Here is a 27,943-nt window from a genome sequence, read left to right as displayed (position 1 = left end):
TAAAACATTATAGTGATTTTTTTCTTTCGATTTTAAATATTTTTATTTTTATCAATATAAGTATTTGTTATGTATTACTATGGTGATTTTTTCGATGTTAAAAAAATTCACCATAATGATTTAAGGGTACCTATGATTTAATCAGTATAATTATTATGGCATTTTTTTTTCCGACTTTTAAAAATTCTCATTTCAGTAAATTTTTTGCGAGATCTTTTAGACCTATATTTGTTGTGTTGGTTTTTTTTTTGCGGGATCATTAAAAATTAGTGAAGTAAGAAATTAATTGTTCAAAAGTTATGTAAGTGATGGTATTAGTAGTGGTGGGTCAAAAGTCTTTTTATCTCCTTAATTTAAGCAGCCAATTATAAGTCTTAAGAAGACTTGGCTTTTATATAATCAGAAGTCTTAAGGAAAGACTTACTGTCCTACCCAAGGGCATTGACATGTCAATGACAAAGTCCTTACGAAGTCAACTCAATATGCCTCTAAACAACTAAACATGTGGTTACTAATCTGACAGCTCAATTCTTAGTTGCTACTTAATTCAATTTTATACTCCGAACACTTTCTGCATTATTTATTTATCTGAAATTTTGCATTTACAAACATTAAAAAAAAAAAGTTAAAAAATTCTTAAGAGATCATTCAATTCCCAGAATCATGGACGTTTCAACAACGTTGTCCTTAGTTCAAACTATCCTTACTGCTATCCAAACGCTGGGCCTGATGCACTCAGTCTGCTCCATTTCTAATTGCGAATCCGAGCTTGATGACCTCCATAATACTGTCGAAACTGTCAGAGCTGTTCTTATGGATGCTGATACCAAGCAGGACTCGCTTAACTTCCAGGAAAAGAATTACATTCAAGAGCTCAAAGATGCTGTTTATGATGCTGATGATGTGTTAGATGAGTTCCTAACCCTTGCGAAGCAGAAGCAGCTCAGACGCAACAAGGTGAAATCCTTTTTTTCTCGGTTTAAGCTTCTTACTCATAGACTTTCAAGTAAAGTCAAAATGGTTAACGACAAGTTGAACACCATTGCCACTAAGAGTGATAAGTTTAGTTTTAAGGTTGACTGTAAGCCTTTGAAATTTACAAAGGAGGAGACTTCTTCTTTTATGTGTGATAAAATCATCGGAAGGGAGGAAGATGTGGAGAAAATTGTAGGTGTGCTGTTGGGTTCTCATAATGTTGATCAACCAAATGTTTCTTTGCTTGCCATTATGGGGATGGGAGGTTTAGGAAAAACCGCTCTTGCCCAACTTGTGTATAACGATCCTAGGATCTGTAATGCTTTCCGTCTGAAGAAGTGGACTTGCATTGCTGATCAGGATGAACAGCAGTGGAGCTTGAAAGCGTTTTTAGGGAAGGTGGTGAAAGGACCCTCCATTGATGATAAGTCGTCTTTGGAGGAGATACATCTTGAAGTTAAGGGGCAATTGGAAGGGAAAAAATATTTGCTCGTCTTAGATGACGTGTGGACTGAAAGTTATGAACAGTGGCAGCAAGTTGAGGGGTTTTTGAAGGTAGGGGGAAGGGGGAGTTGGATAATTGTAACTACGCGCTCGAAAACAACTGCCCAAATGATTGGAGGTGATCGAGTGCATGTATTGCAAGGTTTGTCAGAACCGGAGTCATGGCTTTTGTTTGAAAGGATGACATTTCAAACAGAAGAAAGAGATGATGAATTAGTTAAACTTGGCAAAGAGATTGTTAAAAAGTGCGCCAATGTCCCGCTAGCTATTAGAGTGGTAGCAAGTCTTTTGCGTGGTCAATCCAAGTCTAAGTGGCTATCATTTCACGACAAAGGGTTAGCCTATCTTAGTGAAAGTAATGATACCATGACCCGCATATTGAAGTTAAGTTATGATCAACTTAACCCTTCCTTGAAGGCTTGTTTTGCGTATTGTGCCATCTTTCCCAAGGATTGGGAGATTAGTAAGCAAACGTTGGTCCAACTTTGGATGGCACAAGGCTACATTAACTCGGAGAATTTAGGAGAGGAGTACTTTCTTATATTGCTTCAAAGGTGTTTTTTCCAGGATTTACCCGAGGATGAATTCGGGGGGATCGACTCGTTTAAAATACATGATCTCTTGCATGATCTTGCTGAAAGAGTAGCGGGCGAAGAGATTTGTAGGTTTAGTTTTGATACTTCTAATGTGGGTAAAAGAGTTCGCCATCTTTCTTTTCCGAGTAACTCCTATGCACAACATATCATCAATAATTCTCATATTCGTACGTGCCTTCAACTCGAGGGTCATCTTGTGGGTTGTACAGTGGAGCAATTACTAGCAAGGAAATCAATGCCGAAATGGACATGGTTAAGGTCATTAGATTTGAGTTTTTCAGAGGCCAAAAGTTTACCAAAATCAATAGGTCAGTTGTTGCATCTAAGGAATTTAGACCTCTCATTCAGTCGCCAACTAGAATGTCTTCCCAAATCGATAACAAAGCTAGTTAATCTACAGACTTTACTATTAGATTCTTGCACGAAGCTAAAACAACTGCCAAATGATGTGAGCAAGTTAGTTGATCTAAGCACCTTGAATGTAGCCGGATGTCATGCACTGAGTCATATGCCGGTAGGCATAGGTATGTTGACATGTCTGCAAAATTTATGCCAATTTGTGGTGGGTGCGCCAGCAAGTTCAACTTCGGATCTGCAAAATTTATGCCAATTTGTGGTGTGTGCGCCAGCAAGTTCAACTTCGGATCAATGTTTTAAGGGGTTGGAAGACCTACAACACCTGAATCGATTAAAAGGGAGTTTGACGATTGAAATAGCAGTACTTGAAAATGCAAAATTTGTGAAGGAAGAACAAGGCGGGGGAGGCTACTTAAGGAGTAAGGAACACCTAGAGACGATTGTTATTAACTTTAGATACGGGGATGAGTATGGAAGCAAGGAGTCTGAGCAAGCATTGCTGGAAGAGATGCAGCCTCATCCTAATGTCAAGACATTGATGGTGTTTGGGTATCATGGTGAGACAATTCCGAGATGGCCACGGAGGGGAGATAACACAGCATTGTTTGATCTCCCTAATCTTGTCACTTTGGAGATCCGAAATTGCGTATGGCTGCTCTATTTGCCATGGCAGGTTGGGAAACTGCCCCGTCTTAAAACGCTAGATATTTCAGACTTGTGGAATATGGAATATCTCATGGATGCAGACTCGGAAACATTTATCTCGGGTGAAGAATCATCCTTTTTTCCCAGCCTCCAGAATCTCCGTATTAAGGATTTGTTTTCGTTAAAAGGGTGGTGGCGGAGAACAGAATCACTGTTGCAAGTGGTCAACCCTAATGGCGGCGGAAACAGCGGAGAAGCACATCAGGAGTGCTCATCATATAGCTTTATTTCTCTATTAACGAAACTCGTCCCCGAAAAACATCTAGAGTGGGTATCATCTCCCTGTTTTCCTGTACTAAAGGAACTCACTATAGAATACTGCGAGGGAATGAATTTTGTTCCGTTATGCCCGCAACTCGAACATCTGGAAATAGACGATTCTGCGAGAAAGTTGTTGTGGACAGATAGGAGGAGCACAACTCACCACGACGAGCTGTCGTCGTCACTCTCATATCCCAATTCGAAGCAGCTGGATATCAACAAATTTGAATGGCTGAAATCTATGTCGGTCAAGTACACTCGGTTTCTTTCAGAGATAAACGTAACGAGTGATTGGAGATGCGAGAGTTTGGGAGAAGTAAAGGAGTTATCACTAACCCCTTTACTGTCTTCCCTGCGAACCCTACGTATAAAAGATTGCCTGAAACTTGAGAGCGTGGGAGGATGGTTGGAGCATCTTTCTGCCTTGGAGAATCTGTCAATAGATAACTGTCCAAAAGTGGTGTTGGATGGGATGTCATGGCGTAACCTTGCTGGTACCCTTCAATACTTGGAATTGGCCGGAATGTATGAGATGGAGAAATTGCCAGAGGGGATGCAGTACTGCACTTCCCTCCGATCTCTTTACATTTGGAATTCGCCCACATTGAATTCCTTGCCGAAATGGATGCCCATGCTCACCTCTCTCCAGACACTCAAGCTTCAGCGGAGGCTATTTGAAAGATGCCAACAACCGAATGGGGAGGACTGGCCCCTCATCCGACACATCTCAAAACTACATGTGTCTTGGATACACTCAAGTTAAACCATACGTTAAGGGTTTAACTTCAGTTTTCTTAGCGATAAGGACCCGAAATTCAAATGTTTAGCAATAAGAACCTAGCCCTTCTTGACGTCGTTGCTCCGTTAATTTGGGTTCTTCACTTCTTCTTCCATTATTTTTCTTCATTTATTATCATTTATATTTATATTTATTGTTGTTGTTGTTGCTGCTGCTGCTACATTGTTTTCTTGGGTAAAAATCATGTCTCTTGGGTTTCCCGCAAACAGCGTGCTTTATCACGCTCTTCTACTGAAGCCGAGTTTCGGGCTGTTGCCGATGGCACTTCTGACATTTTATAGCTTCGATCTCTTCTTACGGTGCTTCACGTACCATTTTCTTGCCTTCTGTTGTCTTTTGTGATAACTTGGGAGCAACTCATTACTCCGCAAACCAGTTTTCGTTCCAGAATGAAACATTTAGCTTTGGCTTTTCATTTTGTTCGTAAACAAGTCCATCAAGGGAATCTCCGTGTTCGACTGCATCATCATCTTCTCAAGATCGGACTCACATCGCTGTACTGATCATGATCATGGCACCCTTTTGTTGAAGATCGGAAGCGCTTTTTTAGGTATTTTTTAAGTGGGCTATTTGATACTTGCTCTATTCCATTTATTTACTCACTTTGGGCTAGCTATGTGAAGGTGTCAAGATTAAGGGGCAGAAGCAATGCATAGTAAGCCTTAAGCAAGGGTATATCATCCACATTTCACAGGTACAGTACTTGGGAGCATAGCATTCTGAATTTTGACACATTCCCCCTTCAGCTGTAATTTGGTTTTGATTTTTGACGAAGATTTTGAAATAGAATAGAAGCATTCATCTTATGGATACCTAGCTGCCACGAGTGGCCAATATCGTTTCAAATATGTCGTCGTGTGGCTTGCATTCTTATTTCTACCTATCTCGAGATTTTTTAGCTATTGAGTTGGTTATACTGATCATGGGACTTTTCTGTTTTGATGTTTTGAAGTTCATTTGGGTTATGTTAGATTTTTTCGCTATTGAGTGAGTACTCCCTCCGTCCCAATCTTTTGTTTACTTTGAGACGGGTATTTTAATCAAAGGTAAGCAAATGACCGGAAAAGAGAGAGTATTGAACTGCAGGATGCTGAACATCTGCTCTCAATGACGAAATATATGAGAACTGATCACTTCTTGGCTGCTCTCCCTTTTGTTTTTCATTTTCCTTTTCTATTTTTTTTCGCATTTTCAGGTATGCAGTCACCCATGGACGGTTCTAAATGATAATTCATGTCAGCCGACCTTAAATCATTTTGGGATTAAGGCTTTGATGTTGTTGTTCACTTCTTGGCCATCACTGGTGTCATTTTATTCTTATATAGTGAAATCGTAATTGCCAAGTCGGTTTACTATTAACTAGGAGTATTAAGTAAGGATCCTCTCCATTTATTTCTCTCGGTTTTCCCTCTTCTTACTTGTCATCAACGGTTGAAATTTGATTTGATATCTCCATTTCCTCGGTTTTTTTTTCCAAACACAATCATGAGAATATGGACGTAAAAAATGGAGAGGATCCCGACTCATGATTATATGCCACCTTTTAGAAAAGCCTGAAAAAGAGCCTTAATTTGAGGGAAAGCAAGTCACAGGAATATGGAAGCCCATGTCTTTGTCAGGTGTCACTAAAGCTAAGACCAGCACCTGTGTTACTCATTCACTAAAATTGCTGCATTCATTGCCCACCTCACCTCCAAACGTTGTTCTAATTACCCAAGTTACAATGACAGCTTTCTTCATTCATTATATACCAAACAACTTTCATGTGGTAAGGGTCCTCATTACTACGTATACAAAACTCGTATAAGACCATTGTATCCGACCATGAACCTCAACCACTTGGTTCTAACTTCTAAACCTGGCAAACAGCTCAATCCGGTTAGGGTCAATTTAGGTTCAGGTTGTTTGGGTTTACAAGAAGGCGAGTCAGGCTGAGTTAGGTCATTTTCAGATTATTTGGGGATCATGTCTGGTTTGCGATAGTAAACATTCGTGTCGGGTTGAATAGGGCCGGGTCAATTTGGGTTCAGGTTGTTTGGGTTTACAAGAAAGCGAGTTGGGTCGAGTTAATTCATTTTGGGTTCGGTCATTTTCATATTATTTGGGGATCACGTCTGGTTTGCGATAGTAAACATTCTTGTCGGGTTGAATAGGGCCGGGTCAATTCGGGTTCAGGTTGTTTAGGTTTACAAGAAAGCGAGTCGGGTAGAGTTAGGTCATTTAAGGTTTGGTCATTTTCAGATTATTTGGGGATCACATCTGGTTTGCGATAGTAAACATTCACGCCGGGTTGAATAGGGTTTCAGGTCAGGTTCGGGTCCTTAATTCAGGTGTGGTTCGGGTCGAATAATACAGGTCTACTTGGTTCCCCTAACTAGTTGAGATTTAATAAGCTCGAATAAATGGTTAACGAGATCGGTAATACATCTCGTACTCATTCAGTTTTACGGGGTCGCTACTCGTTAAGTTAGTATACAACTTGACGAGGTATCATAAATACTCGATACCGATCAATTAAAGGCTGGGGATTAGTTAGTGTCAAGAGTTAATATGACAATAAAGGAAGACAACCATAGAAAACTACGTCCAAGAGGGAGACAGTCTGGAAATGTAACAATTTGATACAAACGTTTATGCAATTCAAACTTTTCCACATCAAGAAAGATGACCTCTCATTGTTTGTTAATGTAGCACATCATCATTCACTACTTACAACTCCTCACGTTTAATCTACCATTCATATCGACATTTACGCTGTGACATCGCACCCGATTCCCTAATCACACACATGGGAAGAACTTCCGATTCACTAAACCGACATTACTTCGAAAGTTCGTTCTTGGTTGTGCCGAATTTCTACATTTTTAACCATGGTCCAAAATCTCGGCCGAGTTGTATCAGTTCTTCACGTAACCGATAATCACCGAGAATTACCGTGATTCATTCACGACAACCGATTAGGGACGACTGATACCGAGATTTCGAACCATGCTTTTAGTATGACATGACATTTCAAGTCAAAACTTCAAAAATCACGCAACAGTCGAATCTGACATTCGCTGCCGAGCCGACTAACATATAAACCCATAACAGGAACGAATTTACGGAGATGTAACGAGTCACGACGATAAATAAATGAATCTAATAACAAAGGTTCGGATCGGAAATCATCAGTCAGCAGAAACTACATGTGCCCAATGTGATGCAACTCTGCAGTCTGCACTGTGCATTGGATCTAGTCATCTAGGAGTATCATTCAATGGGGTGGATCAGTGGATGTAATCAGAAAAAAGAAGGGCTCCCTTAAATTCAGCAAAGTATTTTACACTATTAATTACAAAGATTTAGATCCACAATTCCCAAAACATCCTCTGTTAAATTCCTAAGCAATCAACAAACTGCCAATCTCCATAGTCCATCACTCCATCCTCGTCAGAATCCGGTCAGTTTACGCACGAGTGACTAGACACTCCATCTGACAAACAGGTCATTTTGGTTGGCCGGATCAATTAGGTTATCAGATCTACTAACCAGTAACAACTAACATACGAGTATCTCAAGACGGATTCTGCACATAGCAGCTTATTTACCCTATTTACGGCAGTAAGGCAGTCACCAACCGTTTCTTCCCAGAGATCTAGCCAATTCTCTTGGCAGACGGATTCTGAACATTTAGAATGTTCTTGTCTAAGAAGCAGGCATGCCTAAATCTAGATGTCGAAACAGATCACATGATCATATAGTTTCCCGTCCCAACACATATAAAACCCAAATAAACATCCATGTTAAGAAGACCTAAAGTTGATAGAACAAAAACGTAAATTACAGACCAAAAAAATAGGAAAATCATACCTTCAAAGAGCAATAGATGTAACAACAAAACAAATACAGTGCCTCCAAAAGTCAAGGGCTCCTCCTACTGCCTCTGGAAGATTAAGGGGTCGGAAGAACGCAACCTTACTAACAGATGCAACATATAACAGAAACGCTAGCATCCAACGCAATGACAGGAAGAACAAATCATTAACAAATTTTGTCCTACTTTTATTGAAATTGAAACGAAATAATACAAGTCCACAAATTGGCTTAGTTCTATTAAAACTTGAATTCTACATCACTGAAAAACTACAACAAATTACATTCTTAGGAAAGAACAAAAAGAGTAAAAATGGCAGACGGGAAAAAAAAAATGGATAGTAGTTGTTGTTGTACAGCTTATAGTGGCCAAATGAAGATCTGTAATCCCAAAACATCCAATCATGGAGGAAGGAAGCAAGTAGCCTCGATACACAGATAAGAGACGGATTTGGGGGGCAGCAGCAAGAAGATTAAAAAAACTCGAAAAGAAATGATACGAATCAATGAACAAGAATTAGAACAAAATCCTACCGTGGGTGTGGAAAAAATTACAGCATAGATTCATTCATTCATTCAGCGGCTTTCTTGGCGTCTTTATAGTAATTGAGGTACCATCTAACAAACTTCTTCAAACCAGTTTGAAGATCAGTAGTGGGGTTATAGCCAAACTCGGAATGAGCATAACTAATATTAGCATGAGTAAACTGGACATCCCCATTCCTAGGCAACTTCATGACCATCCTCTTAGCCTTAACCTTCAACAACTTCTCCAAAATCGACACAAGATCAGACACGGGAACAGGCGAAGTATTCCCCAAATTAAACACCCTCAACTGCGCAGCCCCATTCTTCTTGCCACCACTCCCAGTACTCTTTTCAGCCGTATCCAACGCACCCAAACACCCTTTCACAATATCATCAATGTATGTAAAATCCCTTGCCACTGTCCCATGATTCGCCCCCTCAAATATCGGTATCCCCTTCCCTTTCAATATATCCCTTGTAAAGAAAAAATACGCCATATCCGGTCTCCCCCATGGTCCATACACTGTAAAGAACCTCAACCCTGTTATACTCAACCCGTATATATGATTATATGTATGTGCTATCTCTTCACCGGCTTTTTTCGTCGCTGCATATAAACTTGCTGGTTGGTCTGTCCTATCTTTTTCACTAAAGGGTACTTTTGTATTCAATCCATATACTGAACTAGATGATGCCCATACTATTGCAGGTTGCGGATTCGCCTCTTTACAAACCTCTAACAAATTCACAAACCCTGCTATATTACTATGAACATATGAACCGGGGTTCTGCATTGCGTATCGAACCCCGGCTTGTGCTGCTAAATGCATCACATGACTAAATGCAACTACCTCAAACAATTTCTTCATTAATATTGAATCATTTATATCACCTTCTACTATAAAAATTCCACTTTTTTCTAATAAATTTTTTCTTGCTTTTTTTAAATTTGGATCATAATAATCATTAAAATTATCTAAACCCAAAACACCATCACCTCTACGTTTCAATGCAGCAGATACGTGGGTCCCCACAAAACCGGCTGCTCCGGTCACCAGTACTGACATCCCATTTGTTGCCTTCACCCGAGCTGAGTTTCGAACCCGTTTCTCCCATTCCGGTCCACCCCATGAGAAATTCCGCAGCGAACGCCGACCCGATACCGACTCCGAACCCGAACCCGATTGATTTGATGAAATAGACGAAGATCTGTAGAAGAACATTAAGATAAGACCAAGAAATATTAAACTCCAAAATGTTAGCTTAACAATTGGTGTATTATGCCATCTTAAACGATGATGAATATATGAAGATTTATCCATCTTGAACTTTCCTGGTGTTGATGGTGAACTATCATTATGATTATGAGGCATTTTCTTTGGATTTTTTGAGATTTTGGTTGATTTTGATTGATTTTTTTGTGTTCTTGAAATGTGGGTTTGTGTTTATGGAGCAAGAAATTGATTAAATTGATGAAAAAGTGATTAAAATTTGATTGATTTGAGGAAAGATTTCTGGGTTTTGCTTGAAATTGAGTTTTGGTATCTGGGTATTGCTCAAAATCTGAATTTTTTTTGAGATTGGAATTGTTTGTGGTGGGGAAAAGGGAAGACTTTTTTAGGGATTTTTATTTATTTTTTTTCCAATTTTTTTGATTTTGTAATTTTTTTTTGGGGATTTATAATGTTGTTTCTCCCTCTTGATTTTTTGCTGCTTATCTAAGAAGATAAGAAGAGAAGAAGGTGAAAAGGGTTAAAAAATATGTAAAAAAAAAGGGGAAATTATTTTGTGTAATTTTTTGGAAAATGAGTAGTAATTGATTGAGGTTAAAAAAAATAATTGGTTGGATTAAAATTGAAGATTTAAGAGGAGCTATAAATGAGGAGATCCTTAGGAAATTAGGAGTCAAAAGACAGTAAAAAAAAGGTTGAGATTGTTGTGGGCGGGTGGTAAATTTATTTTGACTATTTACTTTGTTTTGTTTTGCCCTTTTTCCCTTCTCCAACCGACATTTCTTTTGTGTTTTGGGTAATTTAGTGATTAATTAGGATTTTTAATGGATGATGATATGTAATTATTTATGAGGTGATTTGCTAAATATAACAATCAAAGATATAGTTTGAATGAATCTAATATAATTTATTTATCTTAAATCCATTGTATTATAATGTTATAAATTATTGTGGCTAAATTTTAGGTTCTCCGTTATATTCTTTTACTATCTATTTTTAAGAAAATGACTTAAAAAATTCTCCTCTATGAAGAGAGAGGCTAGAGATAGATGAATGAAACTAATACTCGGTAATTTAGCGAAAATCCTTTATTCGATTTTTTTAAAAAGATTGTGAATACCGCAAATCATATTTGTGATATTTAAATAGATTTTAAAAGCGATGGAGCAAAATAACCTAATCTAATTTATAAAATTTACATGTTTATTATGGCGGGAAAAATTTCTTTTGCTATCTTTTTATCATACGTGTTTATTTAAATATTTTGTGAATTATAGCAATTAAAATTTTGTCAAAAAAACTTAATTTAAAATGCTTACTCAGAAATGTACTCCATTATAGTAGTTTCTTTACTTTTGAATATCATTAGTTTGTATTGAGTTGGCCATGGAAGTCTTGAATCCGAATCCACTGAACCCGGCTCGTATAGTGATTTGGTTTGCAAAATAAGTCGGTACGAACAATGTAATTTTAGGAATGTGTACAAATGCTCGAATGCTCGATCCACTAATCCGTGCAGCAAGTTATCCCCCTTATAAATGGCCAGATATCTGAACTAAACAGAAAATTCTCATCTTATCACCTATTAACCTGTACTTCGTATATGATATCGTACTAACGCAACTCGTAAATCATATTATCGCTCATTGTTACTTGTTAGAGTTCCAATTTACTATGTCAAGTATTTAGATTTAAGATCATCATTCACAGTTATTTTAATTTTTCTTTTTAAAGACAAAGGTGAATAGGTAGTCTACAAGAACTTGTAACTAAACATAGATCTAGAAGAAAAAACACAAATATTGGAGTATTACTTGAATTAAAGTATTATGTTTGATTTATAACTTAGTTAAATTCAGTAAATGTTATAAATAATGTATGATATACTACGTTTAATTTATTTTAATTAAGATCACTAAAAAAAAAAAATGTCCTTCTCAATTTAAAGACTCAAAATTAATAATTGTACTACGATCTTAGTGAACATAACACTTAATCCAATAATAAAACATAAAAGGGTGTTATTTGACTTACTAGAGTGACTACCCTAACTTTTTGTTCATTCGTAAGTTCTCCGTAAGAAAGAGGGTAGTGTGTTAATGGCAATAGAGCCTTACATAAAGACAATGACATGTGAATGTGAAATAGGCTCAATTTGGTGATGTTAGGCAAATGTATGTGTTACTAAAAAACAACCTTTGTTTAATGACGCAAAGTCACCTTTTCAATAACTTTTTGTTGTATCAAACAAGTTAGTGTGGATTTAAGTCGGATATGATTATAAAGATTACAACCGATAATATTATTGAACCTTTGGATACTTAAAGTCTGAAAGTTTGAAACAAAGTGTCAAACAAAGGCTAATTTTTTTTTTTACTAATGGATCCGACTAGAGATGGCAACAGATCCTGAATCACGCCCAAATCCAACGGTTCAAATCTAGATCGCAATATTTAGGATCTAATGGATAAGGTTAAATGGATCTGAATATGGATCATATGATCGAGATTCAAACGGTACTCTTAGATCCATTCGGTTTAATTTTTATTTGGATTCATATGTGTAGAAACAATATGCATGTTATGTAATTTAATAAGACTCTATTTCGATATTTTTAAAAAAATGTTGGCTTTAATATTTCGTTCTAATATAGAAAAATAACATGTTAAGTCACATTAAAACATAAAATAAATTTAAATATTTAGAAAATGAGTTTTTAAGTATTAAAGGATAGATAGGATCAAATCCAAATTCTACGAATCCGAATATGAATATAAAAGATTATTAGATCCTATAAATTTGAACCGGGTCTAAATTCACTATATACGAATTAATGTTAAGTTGGTACTTTAATTTAAACTTTCGTAAGGAGAGGTGTGATTCAATAATTAGTTTACTTATAATTATAATAAATATGTCCAACATTCTCTGCACTATACTCCTCAATCCTCATCATGAAATTCACCTAATTTTATGACTGAAAATATATACAAAAATACAAAAAAAAAAAATCATAAATTTATGAGGTGTAGGGTGTAGTCCTTTTACCGAGTGAAAAAAAAAAAACATGCATACAGCTGATATACAACTAATGCAAGTACAAAGAATGAGTACATATGTTCGATCATATACAGAAATAAAGTGTAAACTTTATCCAAATGTAATCTTAAATATCTTCATGAATTTCAAATGTATATCTTCAAAAGTTTTCTTCAATATTATTAACTTCATAAAATTATAACTTATGTTACTATACAACGGTCTGATAACAAGTTGTTCCGGGTGTAATTCCAGAGCAGTTACTTGTTAACACCCGTGCTTGTAGAATGACGTCCTTGATTGAATCCTCCTCTCGGTCTCCTGAAACAATGAACAAACTGAGGGCTCGGCTTTGGCCGAGCGTACTCACTCCGACGCTCAAGTCAGAGGACTTAAAGAGATAAGTTGTTGTTACTTGGCGAAATATATTTTGTAGAGAGATAAGGAATATATTACCAGATGAATAGTGATTCTTAGGTCAAATTGTGGATCCTTTCCTCAATGAGGGTTGAGGAGTATTTATAGACTTTCACCTTTTGTCACGTAGTGGCCAAGTGGCCAAATGGCTAGCAGGTGGAAAGACTGATCTACCCTCGGCCGAGGGACCCGTGTCAAGCCGGCGGGCCCTGTTGACTCGCCGCCGAGGGGTCTTGGATATGAGTACGCGGATATGTGCCCCGGCTGGCTAGTTGTCCCAGTAGAGGCATGAGAGACAGTAGACAAACCAGTCTGCGTCGGTTAAGTTGTCTAAGTCGTTGACTTTTTGTGGATATCTTTGACCTTGCTCAATATGTTGACTCGGTCGGCGGGTGCGAGAATATGCCCATCAATTTGCCCCAGCGTAGTCTATGCCGTGGTATGGACCTTCGATGAGTGTTGAGCGTATTCTCGCGCAAGCTTGAAAAAATTTACCCGGCTTCTTCTACCTCGGCTTGGTTCTGCTTAGGCCGTACCGTATCATATCCCCCCTCCACATGGATGTGTAATGGACATCAGATGTGGAAAAGAAAGTGGCGCCGACCGAGACCGAGGTTGTGAGTGCCGTGTGCTTTTGATTGCCCCCAGCCGGTGCTGCCAAGCTTGGTTGAGTCAGCGGGCCGTTTGGCGAGTAAATACCAAGGGGTGTGTTGAAGAAGATGCGTCGATTGACATTCTGTCGAGGAGCGTGTTGAAGAAGTTTTGTAACTGTTTGTCGATTGACCTTCCATGGATGCATGCTTGACAAGTGTCTCGTTGTTGATTGGCTGACGCTTCATGGGCTTTGCCCTGATTGGTCGGATTGAGTGGGCTTTGCCCTATAAATAAGATAGTTAGCCCCTCATTTTGGCTTTCCAATTCCGTTTTCTTCAAAAAAATTTCTCTTGCTTAATTTTCTTCAACTTTCTTCGAAGCAACCTCTCTCTAGTTTCCAAGTTACTCGGCGTAACACTCTTCCCAAGGTAAACAAACCAATTTTCAATCTTTTCTTTGTTAAGTTTTCGTTGTGAATCATGTCTTCTGCGATCTGGGTCCTAGTAACCGTGCGTGCGCCGGGGGGTTCCCCGTCGCGTCTTGATGAGGAGGAGATACTAGACGCCATCCCGATAAGGTCTGGGGGCCCTAGGTCTCCTTCTCCCGAAGTTGATCCAAAAGCTTTGGAGGATTGGGAGGATGATGATGATGTTGATGATGACGGTGATGATGTTGGAAGGACTCGTCCCTAATGAGGGAGCGGACATCATGGATCACGGCGGCGCCCTTAAGGTCCGCCCGACCGTGCTTGGACCCATAAGTTCGCCACTGTTCGTGAAACACTTTTCGAGGGCCATTTCTACTTCGGCGGGGGATACAAAATTGTTATCCCCGAGGAGGGTCGGGCCGTCTCTTTGCTCTCCCCGGGTTGCACCGGCGTATACATCCGGCACCTGGAGTACGGGCTCCGGTTTCCGCTGAATGAATACGTTATGGCCATCATTAGAGCCATGAACGTCGCCGTGGCCCAGCTGCACCCGTTGGCTATTAGGACCATAGTCGGCTTTGTCTGGCTCTGTCTCTTCAAGGGGGAGGTCCCAACGGTTAATTTATTCCGTCGGCTTCACCACCTTCGGCCGTCATTTCCTGGTCGCGTCGGATGGTACAGTGTGCAAATGGAGCGGGTTACGTCTCTGTTGATAAGCTTTCCTCCCCGCAAGGACCGGAAAGATCGGTGGGTGTACGTTGAGGTGCCGATGATTACCCACCGCCCCGGTCCTTCCGGCACTAAGTCAATTTGCGGTGCGAGACTAAGGCGGAGCATGACAAATGGGTCACCGGAATAAGCTTAAGATGGATGTCGGCAAGGTCCTTCTTAATGCGGATGAGAAAGCGGGCGATGAGGTCATTTTGAGGTGGGGAATGATGGGTTGCCGAAGGGATGGATGCCCCCGACGCAGATCATTCTCCAGGATGAGCCGCTCTGCCACGTCGGCCTCATTCCGGCCCTCGAACGGGGTGAGTGGGGTCGGTGTGAGGCCCATCTCTCGCTTTTAATGTTTACATTACTTGAACTTTGATTTATTTCTTTCACTTGACTGTTGCTTCGTTTCCTTTGCAGACCATTTTGGCCCGGACCTGTCAGAGGATATCCTTAGGAGAATGGGGCTTGCCAAGGATAAGTCAGTTGTTGATACGCACCCTAAGGCCCTGGCTCGTAATCGCAGAACGCCGCCGAATGATCTCATGGATCAACAACTGAAGGGCTTAAATGTGGCGTCGGCCCAGGCGAAGGTTGCTGGTAACATGCCGCGCCGAACGCGGAAAACAAAGTCTTCAGCGGCGACGGCGTCGACGTCAGCTCCACCTCCACTCCCTTCAGTCGAAAAGGAGATGGTGGAGGTCGTTGATATTACCGCCGAGGAGGTGGTCACCTTGGCAGTGGAAACCCCTCTCCTCCGCAAGAGGAAAGAGCCTACCGCTGCCGCTGATGCTTCTGCTTCTACTGCTGCTAGATGCCGGCAAGGAAATGCGTCCTCCGCCCAAGAAGGCCAAGCATGGTACAGATCTATCCTGTGGCTCAGACTTAGCCGGTTCATTAGGCGTCCCTGATGACAGGCTCTCTGGTATGTCCATGTATGTTGACACGGATGCTTTGATTGAATTTTTTGTAGATCAACCGCTGCCGTCTACCGGACACAATGTTGAACGGCGTCCTGAGAAGCAATCTGCGCAGGCAGGTGGTAATAATGACTCCATCGTCACCTTCTTCCCGAAGCCTACCCCCTTACAGATTAAGTCGGAGGGCCTAAGTTTGGCCAGGTTCTTTGTCGAAGTGGGCGATACGGCGGTGCTCTTATTGTGGAGCAAGAGAAGGCCATTGCTTTGAAGCTTCCCCACGCTCGAGCGGCTCGGACTTGAACTCGACGCGAAAACAAGGAGGCTGAGAGGGCCAAGGCGAGGTCAAGAGGCGTCCGTCTTGAGAGGAAACTTAGGGAGGACGCCCGAAAATGCGATCCTTGTTGAGAGAGCCAAGGCTGAGGCTACGGCGGCTGAAGCTGCTAAGCTGCTGGAGGCGCGTGACCACCTTCAGAAGGTCGCCGACTTTAATGCTAAGCGAGAGGAAGAATGGAGGTCCGGGTTTCGGGCCCGGGGGAAGGTGGTCCTAATAAGGATGCTATCATCGACCGAGGGAGTTGGACATTGAGACGCTGCAACGCGAGATCCTCCCTAACATGTGCGCCCAATACCGGGACCTGGCCGAGGAAGCCGCCAGGGAAGTTATTGGGGAGCTCTTTCCTCTTAATGGCTTCTTTCCGTGGGACAAATTTGACGAGCTGTTTGATGACAAGCTCGAAGCTAAGGAGAAGGCCGCGGAGGAGAAGGCCAAGGAGGAGTTCAGGGTGAAGAAGGAGGAGGAGGAGGCCGCGGAGAAGGCGGCCCTTGCTGAGAAGGCTAAGGCGGCCAAGGAGGAAGCTGAGAGGATAAAGGCAGCTGAGGCTGCTGAGGCTCAGGCTGCCAAGAAAGCTGAGGCTGAGGCTGCCAAGAAAGCTGAGACTGCCAAGACAGCCTCTGGGTCGCTCACCAAAGACGATCTTTGCTAACGTTGCGATGGCAAGCGAACGGCATAGGGAGACGGGCGGTCGTCACCGGGCTCACCCGGCATCTCGGATAGCCAGGTGTTCGGGGCCAATTATTAAGCCTTTCCTCCCTGCCATCTTTTGGCGCTTCAACTGACATGTCTGTAACCTTTTGCTTTTCTTTTCCTTGTATTTTCTAAAACTTTGGTAGGTTGTGTTTTGGCTTATCCCTATGGGGACGGCCGTCGTCTGTATTCTCCTTACTTGTAATCTTTTTTAATAAAGCTTGTTTATTGGCCTTCGGCTTTGGTCGGGGCTTTGATCACAATTCCTCACTTGTCTTCTTGCGTTATTAATTGAGCGCTTTTTCTTTTTTACCTTCGGCCTGGCCGAGGCAGTTAGAATGCATAACTCAACTGTGTTTAACGTCTTTTTCTTTAAACATGTTAGCATGTTGGTCGCTTCCTCTTTCACTCTCGGTCTGGCCGAGGCGTCCGATTTGCGTTTCCAACCGCCGTTGTAAACATGTTAGCGTATCGACCGTTGTGTCCCCTGCCAGGCCTTCGGTTGGCCGAGGCGGCTAGAGGTTACGGCTCGACAGCGTTCGTATCTGTAGACATATTGATCGCTTCCTCTGTCAGGCCTTCGGTTGGCCGAGGCGGCTAAATTGCGTCTCAATCGCGTACTTATACGTTCCTAAGGCATGTTGGTCGCTTTCGCAGTATCAAGCTACTTAGTTGTAGTAGCTAGTGGCGTCTACTTCTTGGGGTGACTGCCCGGCTTGGGCCGTGGCGTCTACCTCGATACGACTATGGTGGGGATAAACACTTTGATGGAAAAATTGGGTGATTCTTCATTAGATATAAACATGCGTTGGGGTGCCAACAACTGTTTTGGACACCTCCGCCGCTACACAAAGTATTTCCTGAGATTGTCAGTGTTCCAATGGCTCATCAAAGGCACGCCCTCCATATCTCATCGGCCGGTATGTACCCGGCCTCATTTCTTCAACCACTTTGTAAGGACCCTCCCGAGTTGGCGTCAATTTACCATGAATGTTCCCTTTGTTGGTGGCGGCCGACTTTCTTAGGACTAGATCCCCTACTTTCAAATCCCTTTTGTGGACTCTCCTAGGTTGTAAGCTCTTCTCATTCGGTTTTGGTATCTTTGCCAAGTTGAGGCGTCTTTGTATCTCGGCTTTCTTCGACCAAGTCTAGGGAGGTTCTTAAACCTTCCTCATTTTCAACCGGGTTAAAGGTGGCCGTTACGAATGTCGGCACCGTTGCTTCAATTGGCGGGGATCGCCGGACCCGTAGACTAAGTGGAATGGATGCCCGTTGCTTCTTTCTCCGTGGTTCGCAGGGACCACAGGACGCCGGGTAGTTCATCGGCCCATCTTCCCTTTAGGTCTTCAACTGTCTTCTTCAAACCGTTGAGGATTGTTTTATTGGCTGCCTCCGCCTGTCCGTTGCTCTGTGGATGGCAGACGGAGGAGTATGCAAATTTGATACCAAGTTCCTCCAGCCAGCTCATTATTGTGTCACTCCAAAACTCTCGGCCGTGATCGAATACCATGCCCCATCACAAGTACTACGTGAAACTAGTTTCGTTAAAAATTATATTCATTTGGGCTAGTGTACTCTGGAAATCAGAATTCATTAATTTTTAAAAGATAAATTCATTAATTTTTTAAAGGAGTTAAATTGAGCCAAATTTCTGAACTAAATTGGATTGTAGCTAAGTTGAAATAAAGTCAGAAATAAGAGACCCACCATATGTATGACTAATAATCAAGTCAATAATTTAGGTCTATGGTTAATGATGGGATGAAAGGGCCGATAATTTTGGGAAAAAATATTTAAACCATAACATTAGTTATATCAAATTATCATAGATAATATAAATTAATTAACAAAAATTTCATGTGAATATGCTATATACATACTTCATAATTTATAGAAAAAAGACAAACGTGGACATTAAACCTTGTAGTTTATAGAGTTCTTCGTAAAAGATTTTAATATAAAATCATGGTTTATACCGAAATAAATAAACTATATTATGGATACTCGTGTCAACGTTTGAAAATGTTTAAACGAAATTGGGAAATTTAGAGTTAGTATGCAATTCTCATTGTTTTTGAGATATCATCGCTCTTTCTACTCTCAGTTATTTATTTACCTTTTTTATTTACATTAAAAAATATTCTAATTAAATATAAAGAAATAATTGAGACGGGAAATAGTATCTGATCGAGAAGGAAAATTAAAACACCAATAGGTCTAGATAACACGCTATTCCCTATACTAGGACAAGCAATCATTATAGAAGAATTCTCAACGTAAGAATATGGTTAATCATACTTAATACTATTATGTTACAAGTTTGATGATTAATAGTTAACACGATAATTGGCTATCACATTAAAATAAAAATAAAAAGAAAAATAAAAATAAAAATAAATATCATGTGTGGAGCATTTTGCTTATTTTGCTATAATGGTCATTTGGTAACATATAGCTAAATCATTGACTTAATTTTACAAAAGTTAAACCTTAAGCAACATTATGGAACTTAATTCAGGGACGTAGCCAGGATAGAATAAGAGGTGGGCCGAATTTTAAGCGTTACTCAGCTTCATATTGTATAGTCAGAGGCATGTTTTTAGGAGCGAAATATTTAATAATACGATTACCGATCATCTTCTATAATGCTAAAATTTTTAATTTCCTGCCCGGGCCCGGCCTATTTCGGCCATAACGTAGCTACGTCCCTGGAACTTATATTCTAAGAACACAAAATCGGGATGACGAATTCTTTTTAAGATTATAAATAAATACATTGAACTATAGGAATACTTATATATCTAATGTTATACAGAGTATTTTGATAAACTTGAAAGGAAAATTACTTTTTTGAAATTCAAGAATGACTTAAATTCACAAGCTAAACCTATTGCAGCTCAATCGAGGATTTTGATTGATTTATTAAGCTCTGTTATTTTAGGCTGAATGAAGTTGAACGGAGTTGAAATGAAGTGAGTTAAAAGGAATTGAAATTTACTGTGATGAATAAAGTTAAAATGAGCTGAGCTGAACAGAGGTGAACCGAATGAAAGCCGAAAACAAGACCTTAGTCGATTATTACGTACAAGATCGGAGTTAGTCAAGCAAATTACGTAATGGCGTATTGCTGAAGACATGATGCATGCGTTAATCTTTCAATCACGTCATGTATAACTTCATTGATTGGATCTTAATTTTTTAATCTTCTCTTGATATCTCATTCTTTCTATTTTAAAACTATCATTAATTGTGTAAATACACTCTTAATTACTTACTATTTCTCTACATTATTAATAGCTTGAATTGACAAGATGTTGACAACATCAAACGATTTAGAAAGCCAAATTATTGCAAGCAACCTCCATGCATGTTAACAACATTATGTTACTAATGAGGGTTGACCATGAAATCAGGAGTTTGATTGTCATTGAGTTCATCTGTAAATTCCGCTTTAAATTCTTAAAGAGGTTGCTCGTTTGCCTTAGTCTTGGACTGATAAGGTCTACCCTTTAACCTAATTTTTTTTTTAAAAAAAAAACAGCAATTATGTTAAATCAATTTCTATTTCGTAATCATGACAAGAATCTTTATTTTCTTTTTGGTAGAGTAAATTTATCTTTTGCTATTTTTTTATCATTAATTTTATTTTTAAATAAATACTTCGAAATAAATTATAGCAATTTTAAACTCGTTAAATAAAATAGAATTTTAAATGCTCACAGAAAGAGGCACTATTATACTCTGTTATTAGGGAATATACTATGGGGGTGTTTGGTTAGGAGGTTTGGAATGGAATGGAATGGATTCTAGTCATTCTAGTGTTTGGTTGGGGTGTTTTGGAATGGAGTTAGAATCCTGATGGATTCTCATTCTACTCCAACCCCATGGAATCCCATACCCACCTCCTCCCCATGGATTCAAACTCCCTTCCTTCATGTTTATTTTTCTAATGAACCAAACATGTTTTGGAAGGTATGGAATTAGAACCCCATACTCCTATAGTTTCTCATTCCAATCCATTCCATTCCTAAGTAGTGAACCAAACGATCCCTAAATATATATATGTTACTATACCTATGGAATGAGTCAAACCCATACCAAGTGTTTGTTTAGCAAACATAAGGGTTTCATACCCATACCTCAAACCCATTGTTTGTTTAGCAAACATAAGGGTTTCATACCCATACCTCAAACCCATGAGGTATGAGTTTCTCATACCCAACGAGGGAGGTGGGTATGAGATTGATACCTATGGGTATCTGTGACACCCTTAAATATAGCGTTAACTAATTACGTAAATTCTACAGAAAAACTGACAGGATATGTTTGTAATTGGTTCAACTAGATAAAACCTGTAATTTTTAAAACTTTCCTAAACCATTCACAAACAATTCCAACTTAAGAGTGCCCAAAACCTGCAAATGCCAACCAACTAATTTACATAACCCAACTAAAGTTGCGAGAATATAGAAATACAAACCCAAGGTAAAAGAGGGAGACATATGTCCCTTCAAAATATATACATAACCAAGAATTAAAAGGTTTACTACTGAAAAAAACCAAACTAGGTCCAAGGTTCCTTATGCTCACTAGCTCGTCTGTGACCCCATCTAAATCTTCAACCTGTCAATCGCATTTTATACAAACACGAAAGCCACAATTCAGTGGGGAGTAACTTCGAGTCCTCCCAGCCACGAAACGTCATATTTAATGTAACATGTAGTGTAACATGTAAAGAATTTGATAAACCATTTACTTATCAAGTATTCTAACATGTGAACTCTAAACTGACCAAAATAAACTATCATGTGAAACATATAACAAACAGTAATCCAAACTTTATCAACTGTAACCGGCTTACATCTCACCTATTACAATTCATAAAATCACCATACAAGAAAGGGCAATATATCAAAGACAGGCATAAGTTCTTAGTACGGTCAATAGTCACTTTGTAACTCGAGTCTATACCACGAGGTAGGGAAGGTAATCGAACCGGTATCTTGGCTCATCGGTTAATATTAATAAAACATGGCCAAGACACAACACAACCCTAGCCTAAAATCTGCGCAGACCTAGACATGCGGATACACACCACCGCACCCAAGACCCACAATTTTTCTAAAACAAAGTGAGTACCCTAAGGAGTCCACCAAAGGGTTGGCTAGTACTTAAGCTGACCACTTACTATCAAAATAAGTAACGAGGTCATGCCCCAACTTGGATATAAATCCACTAGTCAGAAACACAAAGGCTATTAAGCAGTGAACATATACTCGTCAGAGACTATAAAGACCTATCTATGACAAACACAACAACCTGCAAGAGATATTCAATACCCATTCCAATTCTAGCAATTTTAACAATATTAAAGGCTTCAGGGAGTCTAGGGCCGTTTCTACAATATAAGAACTATTAAATTCAATCAACTTTACATGTGAACTAAAACTTGATAAATGGCCTAAAACAAGAAAAATGCCGATTATCCAATTCATATAAAATTTCATCCAACCGAATTTTTACCCGCAACCCCAGCCCTGCGACAGGTACGGGTTAAATTGCGGCTGACCAATCACTCAATTAACTGACATCGAATCAGTCAAAGGGACCAAAGCTCAGTTTTCGGCACAATCAACAAAACATTACAATTATCACTATAAAATTCATTTTGAGCCTAATCATTACAATTTCATTTTATAAACTATCCTAACATGTGAAAACTATCAATATAAGCATAACTTTTACCATTAACATAATTTTTAACTACTAATATGATTCATTCCCTAAGTTTAACCATATGTCACTTATTCTAATTATATCATTAATGAACCTAAAATGATGAACCAAGCATGGAAAACCGCGAAACAAGCAACGGGCCGACCTGGGCCAGCCGTGGGCCTGCCGGGCTGCTGCCGGGCCTGCTGCCGCCACCCCCACACTTCCATTTTTCCGTTTTTGTTCAGTATAAGACCGTCTGAAACATAATTAATCGTCCCCATTACTAACATATTAACTTAAACTATCCAAAGGACATGAATTAAACATGCATGCAATCATTTTAACATGTAAAATTAACTACTTAATTAAAAATCACAAAAACATACAAAAATCAAAGATTGTGACGATTTTTCGTCGAGTAACTCGAAATATGTTACCTTAAGCTAGAAAACGAGCAATTAGCACCTTAAACCCAAACCCTAACAAGCAACTAGCCGCTATCCTCGACAATATACGAGTCCCCAAACTCGTCCTCCAATTCTTCACCTAAATAAACAATAAAAACGCAATAATAAGTACATAAACCGAAATTTGCCCAAAATTCGTCTTAAAACAACTTCAAGAAAACTGAAATTAAATTATACCAGGTTATAGATCTCGACGAGAGGATTCCGGAAATATAAATTATGCGAAAATCCGACAAGAAATGAAGAATTTATGGCGAAAATAGCTTGAATTTGTATAAAATGGTGTTTCTTTGATAGAAGGAAGAAGGAGATGTGTTTTTGGTAAGAAAAATCAGAAAAAAAGAAAGGGGAAGGGAGGTGTCCGCGGGAAAGGAAAGGAGGAAAGGAAGGAGCGGGTTTGAGTCGGGATTTTACGAGTCGGTTTTGGCTCGTTTCGATAATAATTAAAACCGTAGGTCAAATGCAAATTCCGACAAGACCAAAGTTCTTAAACACGAGATTACAAGAAAATTGAATACTCATACGACCCATTTCCAAAATCGTTTACCCAATTTTCAATAGGTTTGTCATTTTCCACGATATGCCCATTTTTCGAAATAAAAAGTTTTTACGAGGTTTAAACTATTTTTAAACATTTCGAAACTATTTAAATAAATACTTTACTTCAAAATATAATAAAATTATATTTCTTTAAATTATTTTTACTTCAAATACATTAATATTAAATTCAACTTGATTAATAAATTACTTTCGAAATATATTAACGGTCCGAAATTACGGGGTGTTACAATCACCCCTCCTTTTAAAAAGTTTCGTCCTCGAAACTTAGAAGGAGAAATTATAGTAAACAACATTTTAATAATATAGTTATAAGATAATATAGGTATCTTTTCAATGAAACGGTGATATTCTCGTTGATCAGACAAGAACATCCACTTTCATATCAAGATATATAAATATTTCTACACCAATAAATGAGAAAACCCATTATTGGGACGTCTCCAACATTGAGATTTAACACTCATTAACGTTAAAATCAAAGTAAGAGAAAGGTAATCTACTTAAATTTTCTTTTGCAAAAAGCCAAAATAAAAGTAAAGGTTTCACTTTTAAACCCAATTGGGATCAAATCCCTAAAAATGTAACATTAAACCTTGACAAAGAAGTCATAAATGGATCAAAATTAACAGAAATCGGACAAATCTTAACAAAAACTCGGGTCTAGAAATTAAAATTATGATAAATGAGTTTATATTCAAGAAAGGAATAGGGAACTAAATCAAATTTTCATTTTCAAGTCTTCAAAAATAGGTTAGGTTTGCAGAAGTGACATAAGCTTTCAAAAATGAATCGAAACTGGTAGCTTGAAATATTTAGAAATTCCTCGAAGGAAAAAGTAACTTAGACATCATAGGAGCAAATATGCTAAAAGGATTCAAGCTTAACTAATCAAAAGAGTCTTGTCTTAATTTCATGGGGTAAGACTTGAAGTCGAACCTAAAAGGGTGTCAAGGATGGAGTTTCATAGGTTACCAACATCAAACTTATGAGAGGAGTATGATAAAATAAGGAAGAGAGGTATGAGCGGTAACGCTCATGATCAAAGAAAAAGGGAAAATTAATCAACAAGGAAACGCCAGACGCTTTTATCTCAAACAACATCACTCAAAATGGTTCCAAAAACTTCCTAACAACAAAACTCATAACCACATCACTGCCAAGGGTTTCCTCAATCGCTTATGTTACCTCATCCTAATCTGTTCCCTGAAACAAGGTACTCCACTATAAGTGTGATCTCATCGCTCCAAATCCTCAAACATCCAGAAACAACTTTCACAAGTCTAAGGTCAAGGCTTCTAACAAAGTTATATTCGTATCCAACTAGTGTCAACTAATACCAAATCACATCACCGATCCATTATGGTCATCAACATTTCAAGGAATATTCTTTCAAATTTGACATCCTAAAACTTACTTACCATCAAATTTCCAAGGAACAAGGTCTTAATTGTAACAACACTTTATCACTTCAGAGTTCCTAAAACCATAAGCTGAAACTATGTTCTTTAACCTAACAATTGGTGTCAACCATACCATTACCCTTTCTAGTTACCAAAACAAGTGCTAAGACTTCCCAATAATGTAGCTTACTCTCACTCTCATACCATAGCTCAAGTAGTAATCAATATCACTCACTAAAATCAACTAATAATCCCACATTTAACATTTCTCTCACGGTAACATATACATTATCAAACCCTCATATCCAAAGTTATTATGGAAGCCAATCAAAAACTCGTCTACTTAGTCAATCCTATATCCTCAAATCCACCATTCAGTTTCATCCATTTTAAGTCAAGTACTAGGCACTAGTACCCAAACATAATCAACAATGCCATGTTCCATAACCTTAGTAACCAATGCAACTCACATTTGACACACAACATCCACCAATCCAACGTACTCACTTTATCAAGGATCTATAGGTATAAGAACCATCAAGTATGTCTCATCACACTACCTAAGTCTTTCCAATATCAAATCCTCTCAAAACCAGGAAAGGGTCAGACACAACAATCCCTTCAAAGGTCATGATGTCCAACCAAGGCCAACATTTCTCAAAAGAATTAGTATTATAAAAAGGCGTTAAGGAAGGATAAGCAAGGAACAAATGACATGTTAGGAAATAAGGAGTCGGACCGTAAAGATAACGATTGACATAAATAAGAGGTATTCAAGTTAAGAAGATATCTCGGGCAAGAAGAAGATACGTAAAATTTGGCATAAAAACAAGGTTCAACGAACGTTAAAGAGAAGGAAAGGAGAATAGAAGCGGCACAATGAAAGGGTTACCGCTTACCAAACACTCATCAAAGCTTATGATCGCTATGATAAGGTTACATCACTAAGGTGCTCAACCAAGCCCCAAAAGTTTACCAAATTATAAGACTAACAAGGACTCCACAAAGGTAGGTATTCCTCAACTCAATTGGTTCTAAGAGCCAAAATCAATTTACCACACCAATTCATTTGTTACCACCCATGTCACAAATTATCTCCTTTACAATTCTCGTCATTAAACTTCACTTACTATGTCATCCCCAAGTACCATAGCTTGTCTACCCTTTATCTCACCACTTAATACTTCTAGTCTCCGATACCATAAATTAGCATCACATCTTTGAACTTACGAACTACATCGAACAACATTCCACCAAAATTCCCAAATTCGGATATGATTAATAAAATCAACCACATGTTCCCAAATTTCGAAAGGTCATCAAGGGTTACTCTATACTAGATTTGGTCAACTCGAAAGGTTTAACAAACTAACTAATTCCAAAGTACGATACCAATCCATTAAGCAACGTCAACGTCCTATTGTATTTCTTTCAAGGCCTTCAAGTATTAGGGCTAACTATCATTCCTTTAATTTTCCACAAGAAACATCAAGACTCTCAAATGAAGAAGCTCAGATTCATTTCCATCTTATGTGCTAAGGTAGTACCCATGCTCAATCATCTATAACAAACAAGCTCTCATATCAAGCACAACTAACAAGACTAACCTAAGGATCCCAAGTTATATTCTCCTATACAACTCAAACCTTAAACAATCAATTTCTCAACTCGTTCACGCCCTCCAATGATACATTCTCTCAAAACCGGGTTCTCTTGAACAAGGGGACTATCCTGCGGAATAAAAGGAAGGTGTCCACATGGACTTTTATTATAAGAAGGAAATGAACTAAGGATGAATCGGGGGAAAGAATTGAAGAGTAGTTACCAAGGCGAGAGAAGAGGAATTTGAAAGACAAAAATTAATTAGTACCTAACAATTAGCAATCACAAACAGACTACCACATAAAATCCTAAATCTACCCATCCTACCCATCTCTCAAGTTTATTATTTAAAGGTCAAGTGCTTTTAAGTGGGGTGCACAAACGTGCGTCGGGAGCAACAAGCTCTGATACCAACTGTGACACCCTTAAATATAGCGTTAACTAATTACGTAAATTCTACAGAAAAACTGACAGGATATGTTTGTAATTGGTTCAACTAGATAAAACCTGTAATTTTTAAAACTTTCCTAAACCATTCACAAACAATTCCAACTTAAGAGTGCCCAAAACCTGCAAATGCCAACCAACTAATTTACATAACCCAACTAAAGTTGCGAGAATATAGAAATACAAACCCAAGGTAAAAGAGGGAGACATATGTCCCTTCAAAATATATACATAACCAAGAATTAAAAGGTTTACTACTAAAAAAAAAACCAAACTAGGTCCAAGGTTCCTTATGCTCACTAGCTCGTCTGTGACCCCATCTAAATCTTCAACCTGTCAATCGCATTTTATACAAACACGAAAGCCACAATTCAGTGGGGAGTAACTTCGAGTCCTCCCAGCCACGAAACGTCATATTTAATGTAACATGTAGTGTAACATGTAAAGAATTTGATAAACCATTTACTTATCAAGTATTCTAACATGTGAACTCTAAACTGACCAAAATAAACTATCATGTGAAACATATAACAAACAAAAGAATCCAAACTTTATCAATCAGTAACACATCTCACCTATTACAATTCATAAAATCACCATACAAGAAAGGGCAATATATCAAAGACAGGCATAAGTTCTTAGTACGGTCAATAGTCACTTTGTAACTCGAGTCTATACCACGAGGTAGGGAAGGTAATCGAACCGGTATCTTGGCTCATCGGTTAATATTAATAAAACATGGCCAAGACACAACACAACCCTAGCCTAAAATCTGCGCAGACCTAGACATGCGGATACACA

General features: G+C 38.8%; 2 protein-coding genes across 3 annotated transcripts; one reads left to right on the top strand and one right to left on the bottom strand.

Annotated features, from left to right (window-relative positions):
* Window positions 1-583: 583 nt before the first annotated feature.
* Window positions 584-5,043, top strand: LOC141585997 (disease resistance protein RGA2-like). 2 transcript variants are annotated; one of them, XR_012519454.1, is made up of 3 exons: window positions 584-2,653; window positions 2,705-4,747; window positions 4,892-5,043. XR_012519454.1 is itself a non-coding variant. In XM_074407085.1 (2 exons), the coding sequence occupies exons 1-2, from the start codon at window positions 664-666 to the stop codon at window positions 4,159-4,161; spliced, it is 3,447 nt and encodes a 1,148-aa protein (XP_074263186.1). In that variant the 5' UTR covers window positions 584-663; the 3' UTR covers window positions 4,162-5,043. The 2 variants fall into 2 exon arrangements, 1 of the variants encoding a protein (XP_074263186.1); XM_074407085.1 differs by having other exon boundaries at window positions 2,705-5,043.
* A 3,177-nt stretch (window positions 5,044-8,220) lies between these two features.
* Window positions 8,221-10,515, bottom strand: LOC141585996 (UDP-glucuronate 4-epimerase 2-like). The gene has a single exon (XM_074407084.1). It carries the CDS (start codon window positions 9,951-9,953, stop codon window positions 8,625-8,627), a length of 1,329 nt encoding a protein of 442 aa, XP_074263185.1. The 5' UTR covers window positions 9,954-10,515; the 3' UTR covers window positions 8,221-8,624.
* Window positions 10,516-27,943: the final 17,428 nt, after the last annotated feature.

Source organism: Silene latifolia, chromosome 6 (assembly GCF_048544455.1).
Source record: "Silene latifolia isolate original U9 population chromosome 6, ASM4854445v1, whole genome shotgun sequence".
Taxonomy (NCBI): domain Eukaryota; kingdom Viridiplantae; phylum Streptophyta; class Magnoliopsida; order Caryophyllales; family Caryophyllaceae; genus Silene; species Silene latifolia.
The sequence above is the reverse complement of the archived record's forward strand: the minus strand, read 5'-3'. Positions and strand labels throughout refer to the sequence as shown.